Source organism: Pteropus medius, unplaced genomic scaffold (assembly GCF_902729225.1).
Source record: "Pteropus medius unplaced genomic scaffold, Ma_sr-lr_union100, whole genome shotgun sequence".
NCBI lineage: Eukaryota > Metazoa > Chordata > Mammalia > Chiroptera > Pteropodidae > Pteropus > Pteropus medius.
The window spans coordinates 4,425,611-4,449,723 of record NW_024349803.1 but is presented as its reverse complement, the minus strand read 5'-3'; the positions used below and the strand labels follow the sequence as shown (position 1 = coordinate 4,449,723).

At 40.7% G+C, this 24,113-nt stretch overlaps 1 protein-coding gene and 1 pseudogene across 3 annotated transcripts in view; one reads left to right on the top strand and one right to left on the bottom strand.

Moving 5' to 3' along the window:
- Positions 1-24,113, bottom strand: part of LOC120582065 (collagen alpha-4(VI) chain-like) — a 103,509-nt gene that overhangs the window by 64,244 nt on the left and 15,152 nt on the right. For 2 of the 3 annotated variants that reach the window (XM_039837101.1, XM_039837102.1), the window contains exons 2-9: positions 21,218-21,306; positions 16,418-17,029; positions 13,803-14,390; positions 12,485-13,090; positions 8,824-9,453; positions 4,640-5,185; positions 3,717-4,271; positions 550-884 (exon numbers count right to left, since the gene is read on the bottom strand). In XM_039837101.1, coding sequence (XP_039693035.1) covers positions 550-884; positions 3,717-4,271; positions 4,640-5,185; positions 8,824-9,453; positions 12,485-13,090; positions 13,803-14,390; positions 16,418-17,029; positions 21,218-21,293 — 3,948 coding nt within the window. In that variant the 5' untranslated portion in view covers positions 21,294-21,306. The remainder of the gene's footprint in view (positions 1-549; positions 885-3,716; positions 4,272-4,639; positions 5,186-8,823; positions 9,454-12,484; positions 13,091-13,802; positions 14,391-16,417; positions 17,030-21,217; positions 21,307-24,113) is intronic. The other variant, XM_039837103.1, reaches the window with a different exon arrangement.
- On the top strand, positions 8,083-8,201 carry LOC120582543 (uncharacterized; annotated as a pseudogene).

Genomic DNA, 24,113 nt, shown 5'->3' with positions numbered 1-24,113 from the left:
AACTAAATGTAACTTTCAGAGCTTGGAGATGTCATTTCTTAATAAATATCACATGAGACCTTGCAATCTCTGTGGACTTGTGTGAGTATAAAGTTTCGGGGCACCAGGAAGGGAGGAGGTGGCCACACTAGGGAGCCATTAACTGTCACTAAAGACAGTTCAAGGAACTGACAGAAAAAAACATGCCCTACTCTACATGGCAGTCAGTGGCCATAAGGAGGTAGCGAGTCTTAAAATAGCTTCCAGTGGCCTTTGGAATGAATTATTCCATGGAAGAACCTGGACCACTAAACTGTGGGCAACCTGAGTGCAAGGTCTTATACCCTCTCCTCCCCAGTGACATTATTCAACATAGAGCCTCCAGAACTTAGTAAATATTTGTTAACTGAATGAAAGTACATTTTTTTGTTGGTCTTTACTGGGTAAAACTATGATTTTTCTCTAGGTAAGATCTCCAGTGAAGAACAGTTTAGTGGGCCTCAGTCACATAAATGTTCTCCCCCAACCCTGCCTGATGGCTCCATAATGTGGTTCCTCAGCACTTATTACCTTCACTTTGGCAGAGGAGAGACGGATAGCATGATCTCCCAGGGACTGCAAAAAATTCACATCCATATAGTTGCTCTTGGCAGCCTGATGAACTAAGAACTTCTGAATGATCTTATCACTATACTCCTCAAAGCCTGAGTCAAAGATAACCTGGCCATTTGAGTCAGGAACCAAGTAGCGAAACATTGTGCTGCTCTGACCAGGAATGCCACAGCTGATGTTAGAAAGCAAGGCCAACTGTTGCATCAGCTCTGGCAGTAACTCTTGAAGCTTCTGCTGAACTTGCCTTGTGGGAGTGGAGATATCAATTCCTACAGACAAATCTATGTTGCATCCTTTGAAGGTGGAGAAGAAAATTAAATTAGTCATCTATAGATACATGACCAAGCCCAGAAGATATCAGCCAAGCCTCCTGTGAAAGAAGAACCCCAGACAATCCACAGAAGTATAAGCTAAATAATAGTTATTTAATTTAGGGGATGGTTTGTTACACAGCAAAAGCTAACTGATACAATATATACTGTTTCATGCCTCTACACCTCTGCAGATCCTATTCCCTCTACCCAAAGTGTCCTTTCCCATTCCCTCTACCTCAATCTGGTTAACTCATACATGTCTAGCAGTTCATATAACCCCTTCCCTAAAGCTCTTTCTGACTCTCCCCAGCTCCTCAGGTTGAATTATCAAATGCCCCTGAGTGTCCACGTTACTTTACTTGACCTTCTCTCCCACTAAACAAAAATTTCTTGATAGTAGAAACTATGTCATCTTACTTTTCTAGTGCTTAATACAGATGCTCATTAAATGTTTGACAAATGAATGATGAAGGAACTATAAATGAGCCTTGAGTCTCTTTCAGCATAAGCTGTACTATTTCCTTTTCCCTTGGAAGTTTTTTTTTTTTTTTGTCTTATTCATCACCCACACATATACCTTGTTTTATGGGAGCATATTAGAAAAGATCAGAACTGATAATTACTCTCAAATTTCTGTTTCTTCTACCTGAAAGCTTTTTTTTTAAGATTTGTCATTATTGTAATTAATACTATTTTAAATAGTTCTTAAGGTACAACTTTTCAACATATTTATTGATGGATAACAAACATACATGGACTTTATGTGTATTTTTTTCAATTACAGTCAACATTTAATATTATATTAGTTTCAAGTGTATGGCATAGTGGTGAGACATTTATGCAACTTATAAAAACTTTTAAACCCTCCTGGAAAAGTGAAGCTAGAATTTGAAGCCCCACTGATCTTTCAGGCTATACTCACCCACCCACTCACAGGTAAATAATAAGACTATCCACAAAATTCTATTGAAAGAGGCAAAAGTTGATGGTCACAGAGGTACCTGGATTAGAATCTGAATAAATAACTTAAAATGTAATTTATCAACCATAAAAGTCCCACTATTATTAACTACTTCTGACAAGGAACATAACTTGGGACTCTCCCGAGCAAACCTGGCCATGTGGACATTTTCCCCTTAGATCAGCACGCATTGGAATATGTGGCCCAGGATGATAAAAACAAACCTGCAGATGTTGGGAGGGCAATTTTGAGGGAAATAGATAAATACTGGATCCTTCACCAGTGAAAAGGGTCATAAACAGTGGCTTAAAGTTTCTCAGGACCTAAGATCTGGGGCTGAGCCATGGGTTTTCCGAACCCTAAATGTCATACTCTGTGACAAACATGTTTCTGGAGAAGAAGGAGAAAATGCCGCCTTCTCCTCCTTTCATGTAATACATCTTGGTTTGGTTTTGATTTTTAAATCTCTAACCAAAATTTACCAAAAGGAGTTTTCACAGATATAAATCCCATTCCTATATCAGATCTAATTTCAGAAAAAAAGGAATTTCTCTCTTGCTATATGATATATTATTCCAACATTTTTAATTTATATTTTCCCCAGGGACATTTTTGGCTGGCTTTAATCTGTGATGCAAGGAGTATTTTTATCCTCTGTTAATGGAAAGGGTTGAACCTTGCCAGATAACCTCTAAGGTCTTTATGATTCTAGAATCCTAAAATTAATTAGGTTCCAGCTATTATTAAAGTGTCCAGCTAATTTCATCAAAAAGTCAAAGATAAAGCTGTAGATAAATATAAAACCAAATTTATTACATGATACAAAATGAACTAAGAAGAGAAGCTGGAACCCTATATCTCTTTTCCTCCCCCTGATAATACCCAGGTGAATATGAACAAAAAAGGACTTTGAATCCTGAATCATATCTGCATTTTAATAAGATCTCTAGGTGAGTCAAATGCATGTTAAAGTTTGAGAGGCTCTGTTATGCTCTACTCTACTACATATAACGAAAGGCAGTACAGAACAGTATTTGATACAGACTCTAGAACCAGAGTGCCTCAAGTTCAAATCTCAGCTTTGCTATTTGCTTGGTTCAAATAACCTGATTTTTTCGTGGCTTGATTTTCTCATCCGTGAAATAGTATCTATTATGTGAGGATTCCATGTTTTAATATATGGAAACCGTTGGAACAGCCTCTGGCACACACAGACACACACAGCACCATCTAAATATTAGCTATCCTGACTATAATGTGGTTGTGCTGTAGAATCTCACTCTCTGTGGGAAGGAGGTGGAGTCAATCATGAAAAGAGCAGAACAGACCCAGACAATTGAAAAGAGAAACCCTCATCGCTAGACCTTGCTGTTTTGAATAAAAGCTTGAGGAGATAAAATGGGATTGAGGATGATCTCAGCAATATGGAAGCAGACTGGCAACAAAGTAGAGAGACTCCAGTACAGAATACACATAGAACTACTGTCTGACTGATATTCTCTGCTTCTAATTCTCTTTCAATATGCCCAAATCTTCAGTAAACTGTGTTTACACATTCCAGTCTGGCTTCATCTATCTATAAGGAACAAAGGACTTTCTAGAGACAGAGTTCTGAGAAGGATCAGGCCTCTGGAGGCCAAGTGGTGACAGCCAGGGAACACTTAAAAGAATCCCCAGGGGAAAGTGAACCACAGCACCTGAGGAGTTCGAGCCAGTTGTCTTCCCCACATAGCTATCTTGCCTCCCTCTCCCAGCTAGAAGGATCAGCTTTATTTCATTAAGAGAGCCAACAGGGTCCTTAACACCTATAATGGGCCTGTGGATCAAATAACAAACCCTTTGTCACTCACCTTGCGGAATGCAGACCTTATAAAGAATTTCCTTCTCTAGATTCTGCAGGGACTCAAAATTTTCTTCATAGTACACTTTGTCCTGATCATTCGTAATCTCCAAAAGCTGAGAGTTTTTGGCTTCTCCCACCCCTATGGCAAAAATAATTATGTTTTTGTCCCTGAGGGCCTTGGCTGGTATGGCTACATTGTCCCTAGAGACACCATCGGTGATTACAATCAAATACTGATAAACACTGGGTCTCCCTCCTCTTGAACTGTCAAAAAAAGGCAGAGCGAAATTCAGAGCTTTCCCAGTGTAGGTGCCATCATTCATTTGCTGGACGTTTGAGATGGCTCTGTGAATGTCCACCTTTGAAGAGTATTGGTTGAGCCTGAATTCTTCTTGGGGTGTTGAGCTGAACTGCAAAAGACCAATATGAATTTCATCAGCACCTATATTAGATTGGTTCACCATCCTCTTCATGAATTCTTTCGTCTTCTCAAAGTCTTTTGAGGAGATGGATTCTGAACCATCTATCAGGAAGATAACATCGGCTTTCCTATTCTTACAGGCTGCGGGGGAAAAAGGAACAGAACAGAACATTCACTCAGAACCTGAAACTAATTAATCACAAGTCCCCAGAGACAGGCTGAGGTGGCATATATACAACATGAAAATATTTTTAAAGGGGGTGGAAAAGAAAGTCAATGAAATAAATTTTCTGTGACCCAACACAAACCAGTCTCAAAAAAGGACACAGCTTTATGATAGATATAAAATTTGACCAGCTTGGTTCATTCTAGGTCATGGTCACTCTGTGTCCAACACTTTTAGACCACTAAATCTATACCCCAAGGATGAAGCCAATTCACATAGATTAGACACATATGCTTAGAGAGAGAGAGAGAAACAGAGAGAGATTGAAGAAAAAAATTCTTACTCTCTGAGGAGCAAATGTCTTGTACCACTTCTTGTTGGATGACCTTCAAGGAATCAAACTCATGCACGAAAAACATCTTGTCTTTAGCTATCTCCTTAAGCTCAATAGAGTTAGCGTCTCTGACCCCAATAGCATAAATGATGACTCCGTCTCCCCTCAGTGTCTCTGCAGCCTCAGCCACCGGGTCTGCAGATTTACCGTCGGTGATGACTACAAGATACCAAGGCACATTGCTACGAGCAGTGTCTGCAAAGACCTGAGCCATGTGTCTCAAGGCCTGACCTGTCATGGTGCCACCTCCTCTCTGCTGGATGCCATCAATGGCTACTTTCAGCCTTGCCACACTGGGATACTGGCTGAGGATAAATTGACTATGAATTCCATCTGAGTACTGAATGACTCCAAACTGTACTCTGTCAGGCCCAATATAAAACATCTTTATCACTTCATTCATGAACACCTTCATGTCAAGAAAATCGTCTTGTGTGATGCTGCCAGACCCATCAATAAGGAAGTAAATATCTGCCTTCTCGATGTGCACACAACCTAGGCAATAAGAAATAGCAACCCATTAGAAGAGAAGTGAGACAGCACATAGCCAAAGTTATTGATCCCGATACCCACCCATGCTCCCTCAGCACTCACTGTTCCTTTGAGAGCCAGCAGCTTACTACTGAAAGCATCTGTGACTCTGCCGAAGAATATTCTTTGGCCACGAGCACAATCAGTTTATACACAAGGCAGGCCAGAATGCCTGAAGGTGAGTTTTGGGAGAGCCCCCAACCAATGATTGACAGGAGTCAGTGGATAAATACCCTAGCTTCCTTGCACTTTGGATGGGACATCTCTGAGGTGAGATCTACATATTTTTCCCTTAGTCCCCAGCAGAACTGAGCCCCAGCTGCCTATGGCAATTACCTGCTCACTAACTCAGCCTGGTCAGCTACCTTCCCTTTCTGCCTCTCATCCCACTTCCCTATCAGTGTGCCCAGGGGTCACCTCCCAGATAAATCACTTGCATCCATATCCTTGTCTCAGAGTCTGTTTCTGGTGAATCTCACTTGAGACATGAAGTAAACATTGCTTGATAGATCTCAAGTGGGGAAGTTGAGAACAAGCTAAAAGTAAAACATCAGAGCATATTTGAAGATACGAATTGTCTCAGTATCCGATATTCCTGCTTCCCATGCAAGTCACACTTTTTAAATATATGAGCAAAAGATTGGCACTTTTTAAATATATGGGCAATTTCTGAAATGTAACTCAATTTAATTAACTTAAATAAATGTAAAACTGTTTTAAACGAGCCTTACTTAAATGAATCACTTTGTATTAAGGCCAAGAATCCATGGCTCTAATTTAGATCTTGTCTTCACCACTTACTAGCAGGCCTGTCCCTTTGCATCTCAATTTCCTAATCTGTAAAACAAAAATCTTAACACCTACTCAATGAGTTTATTGTGAGGATTAAATAAGATTATGGAAACATAGCAGAGCTGAGTATTAAAAATTCACTGTTGAGTTCGCCCAGTGTTTTATTTTTGCTACACAGCTGATCTCTCAAAAAGAATGAAACATAACTTTCCTCCTGCTCCCTTCAGTTAGGGTGGCCCAGCCTTGTGTTATTAATCTCTGGATTCTCAGACCCAAGGAAGAATCAAGAGCCTTTTCATGTTCCCTGGCAGAAAGAGAAGTGGTCTGAGATGGAAGTTGGGCTCCCTTGCTCATGCCTTGATTTGGGATGACCTTGGTCCAGCCAATATGCGAGACATATTAACTTATGCTAAAAAAAAAAAAAAGTATTTCTCATATATGTGAATGAAATTCAAATTTAACTGGACATCCTGTATTTTATCTGGCAACTCTACTCTAGAGAGGCAGGCATCAGAAGGAGGTGTGGCTTAGAAGGGTGCAGAGAGGGATGTAAGTGTTTGGAGAATGGTGAGGAAATCATGGAAAAAGGCAGAAACTCCAACCTTGCTGGAACCCAGCACTCACTGGTGACAGGTAGAAGGCTAACCTGAGTCTGAGAAAAGGACCGCTGTGTAAGAAGGGGCATCTCTTGTAGCCAGCCCCATGCAGCGGTAGCCCAAAGAGGCTCCACTGCAGCCCAGGGCCTTTGCACTGTCCAGAGGAGCCAAGAGCCCTGAATACGTCTGGCATTACATATTTTTGCCAATCTTGGCAAGTGAAGATTTGGGGGGTGGAGGAGAAAGATATTTCTTACAGTATGTCTACTGTTAATTATCCACATCTATAACATAAATGAAGTGCTTCACAGATCTCTGATACATAGCAGATGACCAATAAATGGTGGATTTTATGATCATTATGATCAGCCAGGACAAGATTCTGGTAAAAATGTCCCAACTTCTATTTACCTCTAAGATACCCCCAACCCCAACTCCTCTACACTTTGGGCTGATTTTTCTGATTCCAGGTTTCTTTGTAGTTGCTATGCAGTCTGGGAAAAAAACAACTCTCAATACTTTATACTGTTTGTGACTTAGGAGAGAAAAGTAGCCTTCTTGCCTTTCCTACGGAGTATAGGCAAGAAGTACACAAGAAAATGAAATTCATATTGAATGATTTCTTCATTCCCCAGGAGAAAAGGACTAAAAATTCAGACCAAAGATAAAAATAGGAATTTATTTAGATATTTTAAATCTCTAGGCCTCAGCACATAATCAAGAAATTATGAGATCATTTAGTGATTGATTTAAAAAAAAAAAAAAAGCAGTCATTTCTCCCTGAAGATATTATCAGAGCCTTGAATTTTTAAGTTAATAATCAACATTTCAAGTTGTCACCTTCTTTCTATAATTCTGATATCTAGAAAATACCAGCATGGGTGGACAAAAATAGATAAGTAGACGGACAGACACAGAGATATTTATAACAGCCAGTAAGTGGGAAATTTGGGATTTAAAGTTCAGGCAGTTTGATTCCAAGGTACATATATTTAACTGCTATGTTTTTTCTGGTGTGTGTGTGTGTTTTAACTGCATATACCATAGGAGCTCTCCTAACCAACCTCCTCTTAAGTGGCTCCCTAGATAAAAAAAGCAGTACTCCCACAATGCTTTGAGTGCTCTCACCCTAGAGGCCCCCCAGTTGAACACTACACAGTTCTGCTTCATGCAGTGGAAGAATAAGCTTACTACCAAGAGCAATGTGGGTTTGTCCCCAGAGTGTTTATGGCAGTTTTGTATTATAATTATACAATAAATCAAATATTGTGCAAATCACTAGGATGTAAGTGTGAATAAAGGAGGTTTATTGAATCTACGAAAACCATGTTTACTGCTTAGAAAATCCAAAAAAGGCAAGCTGTTATAAAAAGAAATTGTTGGTGTACTAGATAGCACTACAAAAGATTGAATTTTTTGAGATCATAAACATCAAAAGTGGCTAAGTTATCTCTTTAGTTTAAAGAAACTGGAGTCTACAGTCATGCCACCCTGAATAAGCCCAATCCTGTGTGATCTCAGAAGCTAAGCAGGGTTGGGCCTGGTTAGTACTTGGATGGAAGACCACCTAGGAAGACTGGGTGCTGTAGGCATAAAAAAAGATAAGAGATTGTAAGCTGACAAGGTCCTTGCAATCAGTGAGGTCAACCGAGGGTTGCCTTGCCTAAAAAAAAAGTTAAAATACAAAATAAAAATAAAGAAACTGGAAATTATAGAAAATATGCTATTGGATGATTGATGAAGAAAATACACAGAATTCCAAACAGCAGGGCTCGTGTTCAAAGTTTTGGCCTTATACCAAAGATTAGAAAATTAATGCTCATTTATTATGTTTTAAGATAAATTTTTTAAAATTTCAAGCATGTTGTATCCTTTTAGAAATAATTATCTGCTTTAAGTGACTTCAGATTTTGTCAGTCTATACTGATGTTCCTAGGGTTTCTACTGCAAATATACATATATTTTCATCAACTTGTTAAAAGATATCAAAGGTAAGATAGAGAAAGGAATGTTCATTTTTCACTTCATATTCTTCTGCAGTATTTGGAATCAAGACAAATGATTTTGATTTTAGAAGATTTGTATTTCTGTTTTTTAATGAATTGATTTTAAAATCTTTTCTTGGATGGTGGGGGAGGGTAGAGGAGGTGGCTATACGGAGCAAGCAGAGTAAAGATTTTTTTCAAAAAAGATCAGATTTGGAAAAGGTCCTACCTTCTTGTAGGGTATAGCCCACCCCAGTAACGAAGGTCCTTTTGCCCACAATCTCGGGGCAGACCTGGTTCTTAATCTTGCTTTTCACAATGAAGAGTTGCAAAAAGGATTCCAGGGGGATGACATGCTTCCAAGGAGGATACGATGCTATCTTTTCCAGGTCCTCACTCTCTGAGGCAAGCTGGGTGCCCACTGCATAGATAGTAACCCCTGCCCTGCGGAGGAGAGAAGCCGGCCTGGACACATTGTCTTGGGAGAAGCCTTCCGTGATGACCACAGCTATCTGCTGCACACCTTGCTTGGACCGGCTGCCCTTCTCCTGAATGAAAACCTCATTCCTTAGGAAATCCAAAGCAGCACCAGTCTTGGTCCTTCCTCTTCTTTCCTGGTAGGTTAATTTGCCCAAATGATCCAAGATTTCGGCTGGATTCCGAAATGTATCCAGTGAAAACTCAAGGTGTGGCTCCTCACTGTAAAAGACCAAGCCAATTCTCACAACATCTGGACGAGTGCTTAGAGAGCTGACAGTGGTCTTTAAGAAATTGACAACTTGTTGGAAATTAGATTGCTTAACCCTGCTAAATTCTTCAACGAGGAACACTAAGTCGGCAGGGATAGCAGCTGGACATGCTATCAACAAACAAAGACAAGAAGAAGGGCTTTAGCATGAGAACAGAGTTATAAAGACAACACTTAGTTTATATATAAAAATTGTATTATGCTATATTTTTATATGCTGTAATACTTAGAATTACAAAGTGTAATAATACATATTATACTATGTTAATGCATTTTAGAATTTAGGGGAAGCCTTTATGAACAAAATTTGGCACGATGGTCAAAGAATATCACAGGGTTCATTCATACCTGTCTCAAAATTTTTTACATGAAAGAATATCCTCACCTGCAAAATATGTAAATGTATGTATTTCTACAAGAAAGTGCTTTAAGATCATTTTTCAATTCATCTAAATCCATTAGAAGCATCTGAGTCTTGCTTGACTAGTTTTTTCTCCATTTTTCTAATTTCAGGAAACCCTAGGTCAAATTCTCTATTATGGGCCTAAAACCTGGATTTAATCATTTTTCCTTTGTCTTGGTAAAAGATGGAAATATTAAACTGTGACTCTTAACTTGTGTGCCTTTCTCTGATAAATTTCAGGTCATTTCAAGAGGCGACAGGAAATATTGCAAGTTTCTATCAAAAATCTGTTCAAAAATTAGTCTAAATGGCTGTTTTATTTTGCTATGAAAGAATCTTCCCTTTAACCTGCCTCAAATGGGGTAATGGAGTTCTGACTGCATTAAACTCCCTTCTAAGAGGAGCCCAAACAACTCTCTCCCAATTTAAGGCAGTACCTAATATAGGAAAACCCACTGCGTCTACATATCAAAAAAGTCTAAATCTGCCTGGATGTATGAAAAAAAAATCTCCTTAGCAGAGAACCAAAATCACATATGCAGGAGGCTGAAATTAGTGTGTAGACAACAGAATATTGTGAAACAAAGTTTGGAGAAGAGAATATTGAAACAACAGAATAACCTTTTGACTTATCTTTGGTCTCTTGGTGCCCTAAAATTTCCCCCTTCGTCTTCTTTTATAAAGAACCAAAAATCAATCCTATATTTAAAGAGAGGGCGTTGCCCCCAATTTTGCTAAGTCTAAAACACCTTCTCTAGAAACTACAAACATCTTTGACGTCTCCCTTCCTTCACTGGTTGTCATCAAGATTACTCACCTTTCCTCATTATCAGAGCTACCATTGGCTAGACTCAGGTATCCACCCCATGTGGACAGATTACAGCTCAGTCTCAAAGTCTTTCTGTGTCTAAGATGTCATGTGGAATCCAGCCTGCCCACCGAAGGCTTCCTTAAAAGCCATTTTGATAGTCTCTTTCCTGCTTAAAAGCCTACTGTTACTTCCCAGTGCCTTTGGGACCCCATGATCAGGGTCCATCCTACCTAATCCAATTCATCCCTCACTACTTCTAGACCCTCCTCCCAATTCCAAGTGACTCCATTTTTCACCTTCTACATTCATCATTCCCATTTCCACACCCTTACTCATGCTCTTTCCCTTACCAAGTGAAGTGTCCCCTCCTCCCTTCTCCCTATATATTAATATCACACCCATTCTTAAGAGACCAACACAATTCCTACAAGGTCAAGTTCACCACACCCTTCTTCTGTTCTATTTGTACTTAATGTAATGTACATAAGTATTTCTTTGTTCTGTATTATATCTTTACTCAGATTTTTTTTTTCTTATCTCACATGTGTTTGTCTCTTTTGCCTATAAAATTCCAAAGACCCTCAAGCTCTATATGTTGAGAGGTCTGGGCAGAAAAGTATGATAGCTCAGAGGAAGGAGAGATTGATTGCTTCTAACTGTGGGGATCGACTAGACCAAGGGTCCTCAACCCCCAGGCCACAGACTAGCACTGGTCCATGGCCTGTTAGGAACTGGGCCGCACAGCAAGAGGTGAGCGGCAGGTGAGCAAGTGAAGCTTCATCTGTATTTGCAGCCGCTCCCCAGCGCTAGCATCACCGCCTCAGCTCCACCTTAGATCATCAGGCATTAGATTCTCATAAGAGTGCCAGTTCCTGGTGCCAAAAATGTTGGGGACCACTGAGATGCTCCACCAAGCTTCTAGTTGTTGGGATGCTCCACCAAGAAGATAACTTAAGAAATGAAGGATAAAGTTTTGACTAAGGACATTCCAGACTGATGGTATACTATATTCAGGGCAGAGACAAAGGTGAGAAAGTATGACACACATACAGCAAATGGTAAGTGGTTCAGTGTGGCTGGTGGTTAGAATATATTAACTAAGTTAGCAGAAGATAAGGCTCAGTGTTTCTCAATCAACAATGGTACCTATCCCCAGGGGACATTTGGAAATAAGATTTTAGATTGTCATAAGATTCAGGGATGCTACTGGCAGAGACCAAGGATATTAAACCTTCAATGATGCACAGGACAATTCTACACTATAAAATATCACACCCAAAATGCCAACCTAAGGAAGGACTTTATTTAATCTCTGGGGAGAAGCCTGAGTGCTTCTTCTGGAAAAGGCATATGGTAACTTGAATTATTATTCAGAAATATTTATTCCCTATACCTCACTTCCATGGGAGGAATATCCTTTTGTCCTCCATCGATGATGATATAATCACATGACTTGCTTTAGCCAATAGAATATTAACAGGTGGGTTTTCTTTCTTATTCCTCTACAGTTACCACGAAAGGATGTGCCCAGACTGGCCTCATGATCCCAAGAGGAAGATGAGTGCTATAGAGCAGAGCCCAATGTAGATCAGCCAACCCTCATCCAAATCCCAAATCTGTGAATAAACCCAGGCGAGATCAGCAAAGCCATTCAGTTAAGATTAGCTGATCCCCAGCAGATCTGAGAAAATGAATAATTGTTTTCAGCTACTGACTTTTTAGACCGTTTGTTGTGCGGCATCATTGTGACTAGAGTTCCTAACACAAGGCGTTTGCCTGAGGCAGCTCCACGCCTCCTCCTCTTTTCCATCCGCTGGTGCTAGTGTCTCAGTCCTAAGGAATCCAGAATCTTTCTCTGCTCTTTCCCCCAGACTTTCTTGTTATGCTTAGACTCCCCGTGGCTCACCCACCTAGGGACCAAACCTTACCTACTATAGCCTCCTTCTCAACCTCGGTCCTGATCTCGGGCTGCTCAGTCTCTTGGATCACCACACTCACATCTTGCATTATCTGCCTGACTTCATCTTGTCCCTGCATCTCATATACAAGGGATGGGGTCCCCATCCCCTCCAGTTCTCTTCTGTCAAAGTCCTGTACACCCACAGTCATGACTTTCACGCCTTTCTCCCTCAATGTCTGTGCAGCATCCGAGACCTCATCTTCAGATTTGCCTGAGGTAATGACCACTGCATACTGGGGAATTCCCTGGAGAAACCGGCTTCCCGCTGCCTCCTGGAAGAAGGTCTGATGAAGGTATCGCAGAGCTTTGCCTGTCCTCCTGGAGCCACCCCGGAACACAAAGTGTTCATGGATGTGAACAATCATCTCATCCTGGGTCTGGTAGGTATTGAGCAAAAATTCAGTGTGACCTTGATCACCATACTGAGCCAGCCCAATCTGGTACTTGTCCCTGCCAACATCCAGCATGCTAACCACTCTGGAGATGAAAGTCTGCATCCACTGGAAACTGGCCTGTGACGTGTTCTGTGAGGTGTCCACAAGAAAGACCACATCTGCGTAGGCCTGAGTGAATTCTGGAATGAAAGAGAGATGGGGGAAAGAAAAGGCACAGGGAAGAAAGTAAATCAAATCAAGATCTCATGAAAATTGAATACACAAAAGGTTTTATGTGGTGGATATAAGGGAAAGAGGGACTCTACTTAATGTAACATTGTATGTATTACACTTCTACTTCCTCCTCACAAGGCTCTTTCCTTCCTGTACCCTGCTGCTTTTGTCTTTTTTATTAGACTAAAGTACCTTTCAAATTATTCTTCTTCAACTGATGGAGAAGACAAGAGAAATTAACATACACTGAGCAATTACTTCGTGCTAGAGATTTTTATATACTTTATCTGATTTAATCGTCATAAGCCACCTTGCTAGGCAGGCATTATCTTCATTGTGTAAATGATAAAACTGAAGTAAAGAAGCGAAGTTGCTTGTCCATGGTCACATGATTAGAAAGTAGCAGAGGCAGGATTTAAAAAAAAAAACAGGTCTTCCGGACTCCAAAACCCATGCTGTTTCCTCTTACCAACATGTTAGGGTGTCCTTTTCTACCCATAAGAACTTCACTTGTCCTTCAATCCCCAGCTCAGATGTTCCTTCATCCAGCGTCTCCCCAAGTTCTCCAGGGACAGAAAACAGCTCCTTCTCCTACCTCCCACAGCACTCAGTGTATCCTGGCTCATATGGTAATTAGTCATCCTGGTTGGAAGGTTGGGTTTTGACACAGCTTCTTACCTTTTATCTTACCCTCCACTGCTGAGCACAGGGTCTGAAGAATGCCTCCTGAGACATCCTGCAGGATATTGAAGTTTTCAGTATTGAAGAGAAATTTCTCAAATGGCTCACTGGCAATCTTTTGCAACTCCTGGACATCCTGCACGTTGACCCCTACCACGTACACAACAACTCCATCTTCTTTCAATCTGTCAGCTGCCTCCTGGACTTCATCATTTGACTCCCCATCTGTCACCAGGATAACTATCTGAGGAACCCTGTCCTTGGCCCGGCTGCCAGCTGCCTCAGTCAAGTAATTGGTCCTGATAAACTCCAAGGCACTCCCTGTGTTTGTGCCTCCTGTACGGTAGGGCAGATTCTGGATATGCTCCAGGACCACACTCTTCAGAGGGTACTGGTTCAGCTGAAAGGCTGGGTAGATGTTGTCGTTATACTGAGCAAGTCCCACTCGGACCTGGTCACTGCTGATGTCAAGCCCCAAGACAACAGAGTGAAGGAAGTTCTTCACTTTCTGGAAGTTCTGGGGTCCGATGCTAGTTGAGCTATCTACTAGAAAGACAATATCTGCCAGGACTGCTTCTCTGCACGCTGCAAAAGAGAGGACAAAAGGGATAGGATCTACAGATCTTCACATAAAATACTTAGAACCAATGGAACCAAATGATATACAGAAAGGCAGAGCAATGCCAGGCAACCTCTACTCAGTGGTCCTCAAACACCACAAATGACAGTATGCTCAGAGAAGTGACAACATCCCCTGCACCCTTCCTTCCCTCCACTCCATCATCTTCTGAGACTTCTGTTTTGCTCTACTGATACTTCCAATCTTGAAATCCACTTGGACAATCTCTTAACTCTCATTAAGAAAAAAATACTTCTATAAATGCAGCAGCATGCTAAGAAAGGGGCTGTCCTCTTTCAACTGGGAAAAAAACTTTAGCTCTAGGAATATCCTGGCACCAACATGTCAGAAAGCTGGAATGCATCTCTCTATAGAACTGAAAACTTTATACCAGCCCTCACAATCCCACAGGATTGTTATGAGGATAAAATAAGATAATCTACTATAGCAGACAGTATCAGTGCTCTGCCCAAGTATTTTTGGATCTCTTTTTACTTTTTCTGTACAATGCTCTTTGGAGGACTTCTCTTTGGGTCCTGGAGCTGCTTTGCCTACAATGTATGAAAGCCTAACTCCTTGCCTTGGGTCAAGACAATCCTGAGTTCTCCTGTAGGATCAAGCTGAAACTAATCACTTTCTGTGGAACTTTTCTCTGACATCATACCCTTCCTTACTTTCCTCTACTTCTCTATTCTGCATCCCTTACATCATTACCAACCTCCTTTGAGAGCTCTTCTGTAATAAATAAACTGTATCTAAATCCTTGCTTCAGGCTCTGCTCCTGAGGAACACAATTTAAGACCTTTCTACTGGAATGGGTCTGCTCTATAATACTTGGGGTCAAGTCCTATCTGTGCCACCCAGTTACGTTACCTTTGGCCTCAGTTTTCCCACATTAAAAATGCAAATAATAGTGCTATTTGCCTTGTGTGTCTATGTGAAAACAAATACTAATTTCCTTATGTATTTAACAAAAAACTGATAGCTATCTATCAGTCAGATGGGCAATGCAAACAAGTTTTGAAAACTATATAGCACCAAGTAAACCATGGTTATTACTATTATATAAAACCTATTTGTAAATCTTGAAGTGCTATAGAAATATAAGATATATAAGTTGGCTGTACAAATTCAATACTACCACCACACGCCCATGGCATCAAATGACTCAAAAGTTTTAGCAGTATCTTCCAGTTCTACCCTACGTAGAAAACCAAAATAATGAATAAGTAATGAAGGCTCTGTTTTTTTGTGGGTTTTGATAGAACCCACAGCAAGCTTCTCTTTCTCTGCTCAAAGTTCTGTGCTTTCTTATAGAATTTAGTAATTAATTAATACAGAATTTTCACCAGTTTATGCCCCATCGCCAACAGCAGAAATACTAAGCTGATGACAGGTATATCATTACAGGTAATAATCATAATGCTTATGGGCACCTCTGATGGGCTAAGCCCTGTGATAAGCACTTTATTTGCACAATTTTAATGCTTTCAACAACTTTCTGAGGCAGGTACAATCATCCTAGAAATAAAATTTAGATTCATAGAGATAAAGTAACATGTTAAAGATAATACAGAAAGTGGAAAACCAAGATTTGAATCTAGATCTTTCTTTTCCCTAAATTCATACTCTGTACATGACACAAACACACAGGTAGTAAAATGAGCCAGCCTCCTGGGTGAGCTACTGCTCTCTCCCTTCTTCTGCCCCACGTCCAGGTAATATGGGTAAGTTAATCCTGGAATAATAAAATTATTCTAGGAACAAATATTTAGAACAGCATTACACCCATAGTATTTATAAACAGAGTTGATAAGGTTTTGGCCAATGATTGGAGAGGAGCAGAGAGTACAGATGGTTTAGTGGAATTTTAATGTAAAAATCAAACATGCAGACATATGGAAAATAAGGACAGTGGGAGGAAGAAATAAGAGATTAAGCTTTGCATTCTGGGACTTCTAGATCAGAAATAAGAAGGAAAACATCTTTGTACCTGGAGAAATGTGGTCAACAGGTTGAGCTGCTTTTGCCAAAATGTCACAGAGCTCCTGCCGCAGCTTCTGAGTGAGACTGCCCAGACTAAAGAAGTTAGGAATAAAGGAGGCGAACTTCTCTACAGGGCTGCTCACGATCTCCCTGAGCTCTGCCAAAGCTGCATCTCTGATGCCAACTGCATAAAGCAGGATGCCTGCCCTCCTAAATGCTTCAGCAGGTTCCTGCACAGGGTCCTCAGCTGGGCTGCTGCTGATCACCACAGCAATCTGAGGCACACCCTGGCTTGCCCGGCTCCCGGCTACTTTCTGGAAGTGGTGATCTAGAAGGAACTGCAGGGCCAGGCCCAATTTGTTGCCCCCAGGGCCCCCAGGATTAAATTGAAAGTTCCGAATGTGTCTCAACACATCGCCCTTGCGGTGGTAGGTGGAAAGTGAAAACTCTGTTCGAGGCACATCGCTGTACTGGGCCAGGCCCACGCGGATGGTCTCTCTGCTGACATTGAAGCTGTTCACCACTGTGTACAAGAAGTTCCGCACATTGCGGGTATATTGAGACTTGATGTTGGCGTCCACTAGAAACACGACATCTCCTACAGAGGCCTCCCTGCAGACTGAGGAAGAAGATTAGATTAAGATAAAACAATTTAAGATAAAACATTACAAAATTGACAGCTACCGGCTGTGAATAGATCTCTCCCAAATAAGTACCTTTACCCCACAGATCTGCCTGCACAGCTCTTTGGCGATAGCTTATATGTATGCAGCCTAAGCACATAATTATCTTCCTTTGCTTTTTCTTGGCCACCATCTACCCTTGCTCACTTACCACCTTCTGTTCCATTCTAACAGACATTTGAACCCCTAGTTTGACTCATGGTATTACCTTCAATTAGATCCCTTACCATGGCCCTCCACTCATCCCTTAACATGATAAAAGAAACCAGGAGAAACAAAAGTAAAAGTAAATAGGACTACATCACCCTAAAGAGTTTTTATACAGTGAAGGAAAGCATCAACAAAACAAAAAGACAACCGAGTGAGAGAAGATATTCATCAATGCTATATCTGATAAGGAGTTGATATCCAAAATGTATAAGAAACTCATACAACTTAACACCAGAAAACAAAAACAATCCCACTAAAAAATGGAAAGAAGACCGGAATAGACATTTTCTCCAAAGAGGATATATAGATGGCCAATAGACATATGAAAAGATATTCAACATCAGGGAAATGCAAATTAAAACTACAATGAGATATCATCTCACACCTGTCAGAATTACTATCATCAGTAAATCAACAAATGGGGAGGATGTGGAGAAAAGGAGACCCACGTGCACTGTTGGATTGTAAGTTGGTGCCGTCACTAAGGAAAACAATATGGAGGATCCTCAAAAAACTAAAAATAGAATTACCATATGACCCAGCAATTCCACTTCTGGGTATTTATCCAAAGAAATCTAAAATACTAATTCAAAAAGACATATGCACCCCTATGTTCACTGAAGCATTATTTACAATAGCCATGATATGGAAGCAACCTAAGTGTTCATCAGTAGACAAATGGATAAAAAAGATGTGTGATACATATATTTGAAGAAATATTACTCAGCCGTAAAAAAGAATATCTTGCCATTTGCGAACATGGATGGACCTAAGGGTATTACGCTAAGTGAAATAAGTCAGACAGAGAAAGACAAATATATGTGGAATCTAAAAAATTAAACAAACAAATAAAACAGAAAAACTCAGAGATACAGAGAACAAATTGATGGTTGTCAGATGGGGGGGGTCTAGGGGGATGGCTGAAAAACGGGAAGGGATTAAGATGTGCAAATTGCCAGTTATAAAAACAATCACAAGAGTATAAAGTACAGCATAGAGAATATAGTCAATAATATTGTAATAACTATGTATGGTGTCAGATGAGTACTAGATTTATTGGGGTGATCACTTCATAAGTTATATAAATGTCTAATCATGCTATATGTCTGAAATAGAATATTGTATATCAACCATAATAAAAAATGAATTAAATAAAAGTTAAAATTTAAAAAAAAAGAAATCACCTTTCTATCGGTAGAGAATGCTCTTGGTACCCCACCTAGATCTCTGTTGCCGGCTAGCACACTCATGCCCAAGCTGCTTCATGTGGTCGAGTTAACTGTTTTACTTGGCTACCACCAGCCCCCTTTAGTTTGACTCATGGAATTACCATAAGTGGCTCACATTTGTCCTTTGGCTCCCTGAACTCAAGGCTGCATTGTTCGACTGCTTCTCCCAAACTCAGATCTAATCCTGGGAACCAAAATTCCAATAGCAGTCGAAGTGGTACTCCAGCTGGGCCCACCCTAGTCTTCAGCATGAAAAGGATAAGACACCAATTAGGTGGCTGCAGGATTTGAGCAAGTAGTTGATACCTCCCATTCTCAGATTGTGTTTCTCTAGAATAAGGGATGGACCAGATGACCTAGTCTCTTCCAACTTAAATTTTGCTTTTCTGTGGCAAGAAGTAAAATATGGATTAAGCACAGTGCTTGTGTAGACAAAAAGAAGAAGAGGCAATTATGATCTATCTTCTCAGGAACCACCATGACTTCTCCCCCTCAGTACCTCACAGTTAGATTATCTGTGATAATGAGAGAAGAATACATAAATTAGTGATGAGAAGAGAAACAAAAGCAGAAACCAGTCAAAGATGGTTTTAAAGTGGCTAAAATACCAAGGGATAATTATCTCATTAAATACATCTTACATTTGGTTTTGCAACAGGAGAGTTAAAATGCTGGCCTGGGCTGGCCCTGCACTATCTCTTTAGCTTTATCTCTTTATCCTCTCCACTTTGTTCTCTATGTTCCAGGCTCTTTAGCTCTTTAGTCTAGTTTGCCAAACTTTCCATGATCCCACTTGCCACTGACCTTTAAACATGCTATTCCTTCCGTCGAGTTTTTCTTTCTTCTCTCTCTCTCTCTTTCTCTCTTTTTCTTCCTATTTCTCCTTTTCTTCCTTCCTTCCTTCCTTCCTTCCTTCCTTCCTTCCTTCCTTCCTTCCTTCCTTTTTCTTCTAGTAAACTCCCATGGAATCATGTTCTTTTATCTTGGTTTGTAATATAATATTCATTAATGCGCTTATTTGATTAATGGCGATCGCATCAACTAGACTGTGAGCTCCATGGAAACAGACACCATATCTTTTGTTGGCTTGTCTGCCACTCAAATGTTTACCATAGAGTAGTCACCCAAAAAAATATTTGAGGAAGAAAATATTTGAGAAAGAGAGAGGAAGAGAGGGAAAGAGGAAGGGAGAAGACATCACTTACGAGAATAAAAATATTGAATATAAGTGAAACCAAATAAGGGAATCAGAAAATTTTAGAGCTAGAAACAATTCTATGAGACTATACAATGCAATGTGCCTGTTGTGCACTTAAAGTGTACTAGTACAACTGAGAAAGTAAACTTTAAATTTTATTATTGAATTTTAATTTATTTTAATTTAAATAGTCACATGTGGCTAGTAGCCACTGTTGAATAGTGCAAGTATAGAATAACGAATCTCATTCAACCATCTCACAGATAAGGAAAATAAGATCCAGAAAAGCAAAGTAACTCATGTAAGTCCATTCAAAGAGCCAGTATTAGAAACTAGTCCATACCCTGGATTGTCATAAAGAAGATTAAATTAAAAGTTGACATTACAGAAAGGCAAAGACCACATAAGAGTTTAGATAGAGAAAGGCTAGGAAAGTTGCTGCCTCCAGGGAGATTATTAAATCCATTTGTTACTTCTAAAATCCTGAGTCTCACCACGTCTTGGAATTTTGCCTAATCTTGGTCATAAAGCCAAGGAGACTCATGATTATTGAAAAGGAAGATAATACATAAGCTTAAGGTCTTTTAAGTTTTATTTCTCTATGAACCTCTGAAATACACTCCTATGAAGAGGAGAGAATTCAGTGAGCGCTCCAGGGATGGCTAACGTCCCCTTAACGTCTCTTTCAGAAGAGAGCAAACACAGACCATAAAGTGTTTTTCTGATCTTCACAATCAGAGAAACACAGCTGTAGAATATTTTTCAGGCAAATAAGTATTGCTTCTATCATGTGCAACTTGATAGATGTATTCCAATTTCATACTGTTACTTTCTTAACTCCTCCACTAACTTTTTGTCATTTTAGAAGGTGTTTGAAACATGAAAAGATTGTCACAGTTTCTGTTCACAAATGAGGGGAGTCAGAACTAAAGGGAAAATTTGGAGAGTTTTATGTCTTTTTTCCAACAAATAACAGTCTGTATAATTATATTTGAATATGTAAACCTCATATTGCCTCAAGGGAACCCCAGGCTACTCAAATAATGTTCTCTTGCTGATTTCCATCTTGAAAAGTCCCAACAATATGTTAAAGTGACTCCAAAAAATTTCAGAGGTGCTGCTAGCATTCTGTGAAGCTATCCATCTTGTGATGACAATTACCCCTAGGAATAGCTCTGCCAAAGTAGATAAAGCAAAATGGAGAATCAATAGACTGAGTCCAAGTTCACAAAAGTTTCTGAGAACCTAGTAATACATTCAGAAGTATAGTATTTTTTAATATCTATTTTTTATTATCTGATGTTAAGCTTTGAAATAAACTAAGTGCCCACTGTTCACTACAAATTTCCAGATTCTAAGTTCTCCTTACAGAATCATTTCTTTTTTGTTAATTACAAAGCTCTTATAATATTTTCTTTTAAGATTGTCACTATCTCTAGGTTCCTGACAAAGTCGTCATTTTTGGCTTAAAGAATCTGATCCATTACCAATTCTCTGTGACTTGATGAAGCCAAAACTAGCTGCAAGGAAGATGGTCCCCCAAAACATCTTCATAGTCTCCATTCTAGGTATGTACCTAGAGAGAAAAAGAAACCTCATAATTAAAATTATGTCATCATACACTTAAAATAGATGCATTATATCATGTCAATTATACCTCAGTAAAGCTAATTTCTTTTAAAAACATAACTGTATTTTTCCTTAGATTGAAACTTTATAAAAAAATAAAGAAGGACATGTGGCCACATTGCCTCAAGGAAAGTGGTCTTGCTGACCCAACTCAGAAAGAATTTTGCAAATACCCAGATTATACCTCAGACTTCAATGTTTAAAGTTGTCCAGATATGTCTATAAAAGGAGAAAGCATATAGGGCATGGGGTGGAACTTCTGTTTCACACACTGAATTCATTTGGTGGGACATAAACATTTCTGAATGATTTTGCTTGTGTTTTTATACAAGCACCGGATGACCTAGTAAACATTTGTGGCATAAAGAAATATTCAAATCTCTCAGGAGCACATCTGCCTGATAAAATCAGGCTAGCATGAAAATATTTTATATGTTCCCAGAAGAAGCAGAACCTCAGACTCCCTCCCTGCACCCCCCCAAAAAAAAACAAACTTGGATCCATTTCCAAAGTCTCCATGAAAATTATACACTCTCAATTCCATTTCTATTTTTTGACTCTAAAAGTCTATGTGTTTAAAAACAAGAACAACACAGCCATCACATTGAATGAGATACCCCATCTGGAACAGGAAACACTTCATCTGTATTTTCTTAGCCAGCCAACCTCATGGCCATTCTCAGCAAAGTGTAGTGGAGTTAAAAGTAAGTATTCTTGGAAATTGACTGGGTTTGAGTCCCAGGTCCACTACTTAACAGTTGATCTTAAAAGCAAGTTGCTTCACCTCTTTGTGCCTCAGCTTCCTCATTTGTAAAACGAAGGCAATAATAGCATCTACCGCAGAGTCCTGTAATCAGGATTAAGTTGAGTTTATTATTGTAAAACACTATCCATGACCGGCACATAGAAAGCACTCTCTACGTGCTTGTTAAACAGAACAAATCTTCTTGAAACTCGCTATATAAAAGTAAAGAAGCATTCCCTCTAATTCGAAACTCGGGATACGGAGAGATCCGCATTTGCTACCAGCGGCGGCTCCAGACGGGTCCTCAGCAGCCAGCGCAGTCGCTCCCAGCAGCCCGGAGCGCGCACCGCAGGCGGGCAGCCCAGCTCGCCCATCCCAGCCACCGCTCCTCCACCTGCTTCGCAGCGAAGGGAAGGGGAAAGGGTCGAGCTCCAATTCCAGCCAACGCTTGGCCTCCAAGCAAAAAAGGACGGCACTGAGAAGCCAGGGCGGGGCAGGCCTCGCAAGCCGCCTCGGGGGAGCCCTGGGACGGCGCTGATAGGGAGTCGGAGAAAGCCCAGTGAAGTGCCAACACCGCAGAGACCTCGGGCGACCCAAAGAGAGAAAAAACAACAGCGCTGCCAAGCCCAAAAACTAGAGGAGGAAGAAGAGGGCATCCCGCAGGAGTCCTTAGAGGAGCAGTCACCGCGCAGTGCCACCTCACTGGGGGGCAGTTTCCTTCTGGAACTGGACGGCTCGGCTCCCACGGCCCCCGCCCCTTCCCATAGGCCCAAGCAACGCTGCCACCCACCTGCGCCCACACCACCACACCACGCAGCACACCAGCCCCTTCGGGGCCCTGGCGGCCCATGTGGGGAGCAGTTTTCCTTTGGTCTTAGTTCCCCGCGACCCCTCTCACCCACGTGCACACACTTGCCCTCCTGGACAACGTGCTGACTTCCCACTAAGCCGCACCCTGCGCCTGCTGTGATTCCACTCCCTCAGTGGCAGGGACATTGCTGACCAGGCTCCTGGTTTGGGGGTCTCTTCCCCACCCCCACTCTTTCCTGTGGCTTCCATTAAGGAGCCTGGGAGAGCTCCCCTGGTTATAAAAGGGGAGCCTAAGCTCCATCTCATCCTGACATGCCCACTCCACTACACTGGCAGCAGCAGCAGCAGCAGGTGTGGCCAAGGGATAAAGTTGCTTGGCCCCATGATGCTCCAAACCAACTTGTGTCTCAGCAGGTGTGGCTCACACCTGCTTTTCTTACTTCCCCACCCTGCCTAGTCCCTGCACTAAGTTGCACAGCCCCCTTGGGGCACAGGGGAAAAAGCAGGAGCGGTTTGAGCCCCCTACCCCATATGCTTCCACTCTAGGCCTCCTTTCCTCTTTCCTCACATGGGGCACTACTAAAGAGCTACACTCTTTTCTGGAAAAAGAAAAAAAAACTCAGAATCTGGAGGAGTACAGGAACATTGATATTTTGCATTGTATATTAATAAAGCAGTTATTTTGTTTTGTGTTTTAATTTATATTTTTATTTAATTTGTTTAATCTTTCTTTTAATTAATTGTTGTTTTGTAAGTTACAATGCTAATGTCTTCACATTCCTTACCTCGAACCCAGGAAAGGCCAGCAGAGCAGGCCTTAATCTGCTAATTTCATTGATAGAAATGAAGAAATTGGGTCCCAAACGTTGAGTGGCATACCAGAACTACATAGCTATGCACCATCAGGTTCTGCCCCAGGTACCCTGACTTCAGGTCTAGCGTGCATGTGACTGGACCTTAAACATCTGCTTCAAATCCCTCATTGAAAATCTGTGAGTTTATGCTGTCATTCAACTCCCCAGAGTTTACTTCATGTAAAATGAAAACCTGCAAGCAATTTATCCTGGGGTAAAAATGAGAGCTCAAGCCTTAAGTTCCTTTATCAATTAGATCTTCATAGAGCATGGTTTTATGTCCAAAATACTGTATTAGATGCTCCAGAGAATGGAATTAAAAACTATGTTTTTGCATTTAAAGAA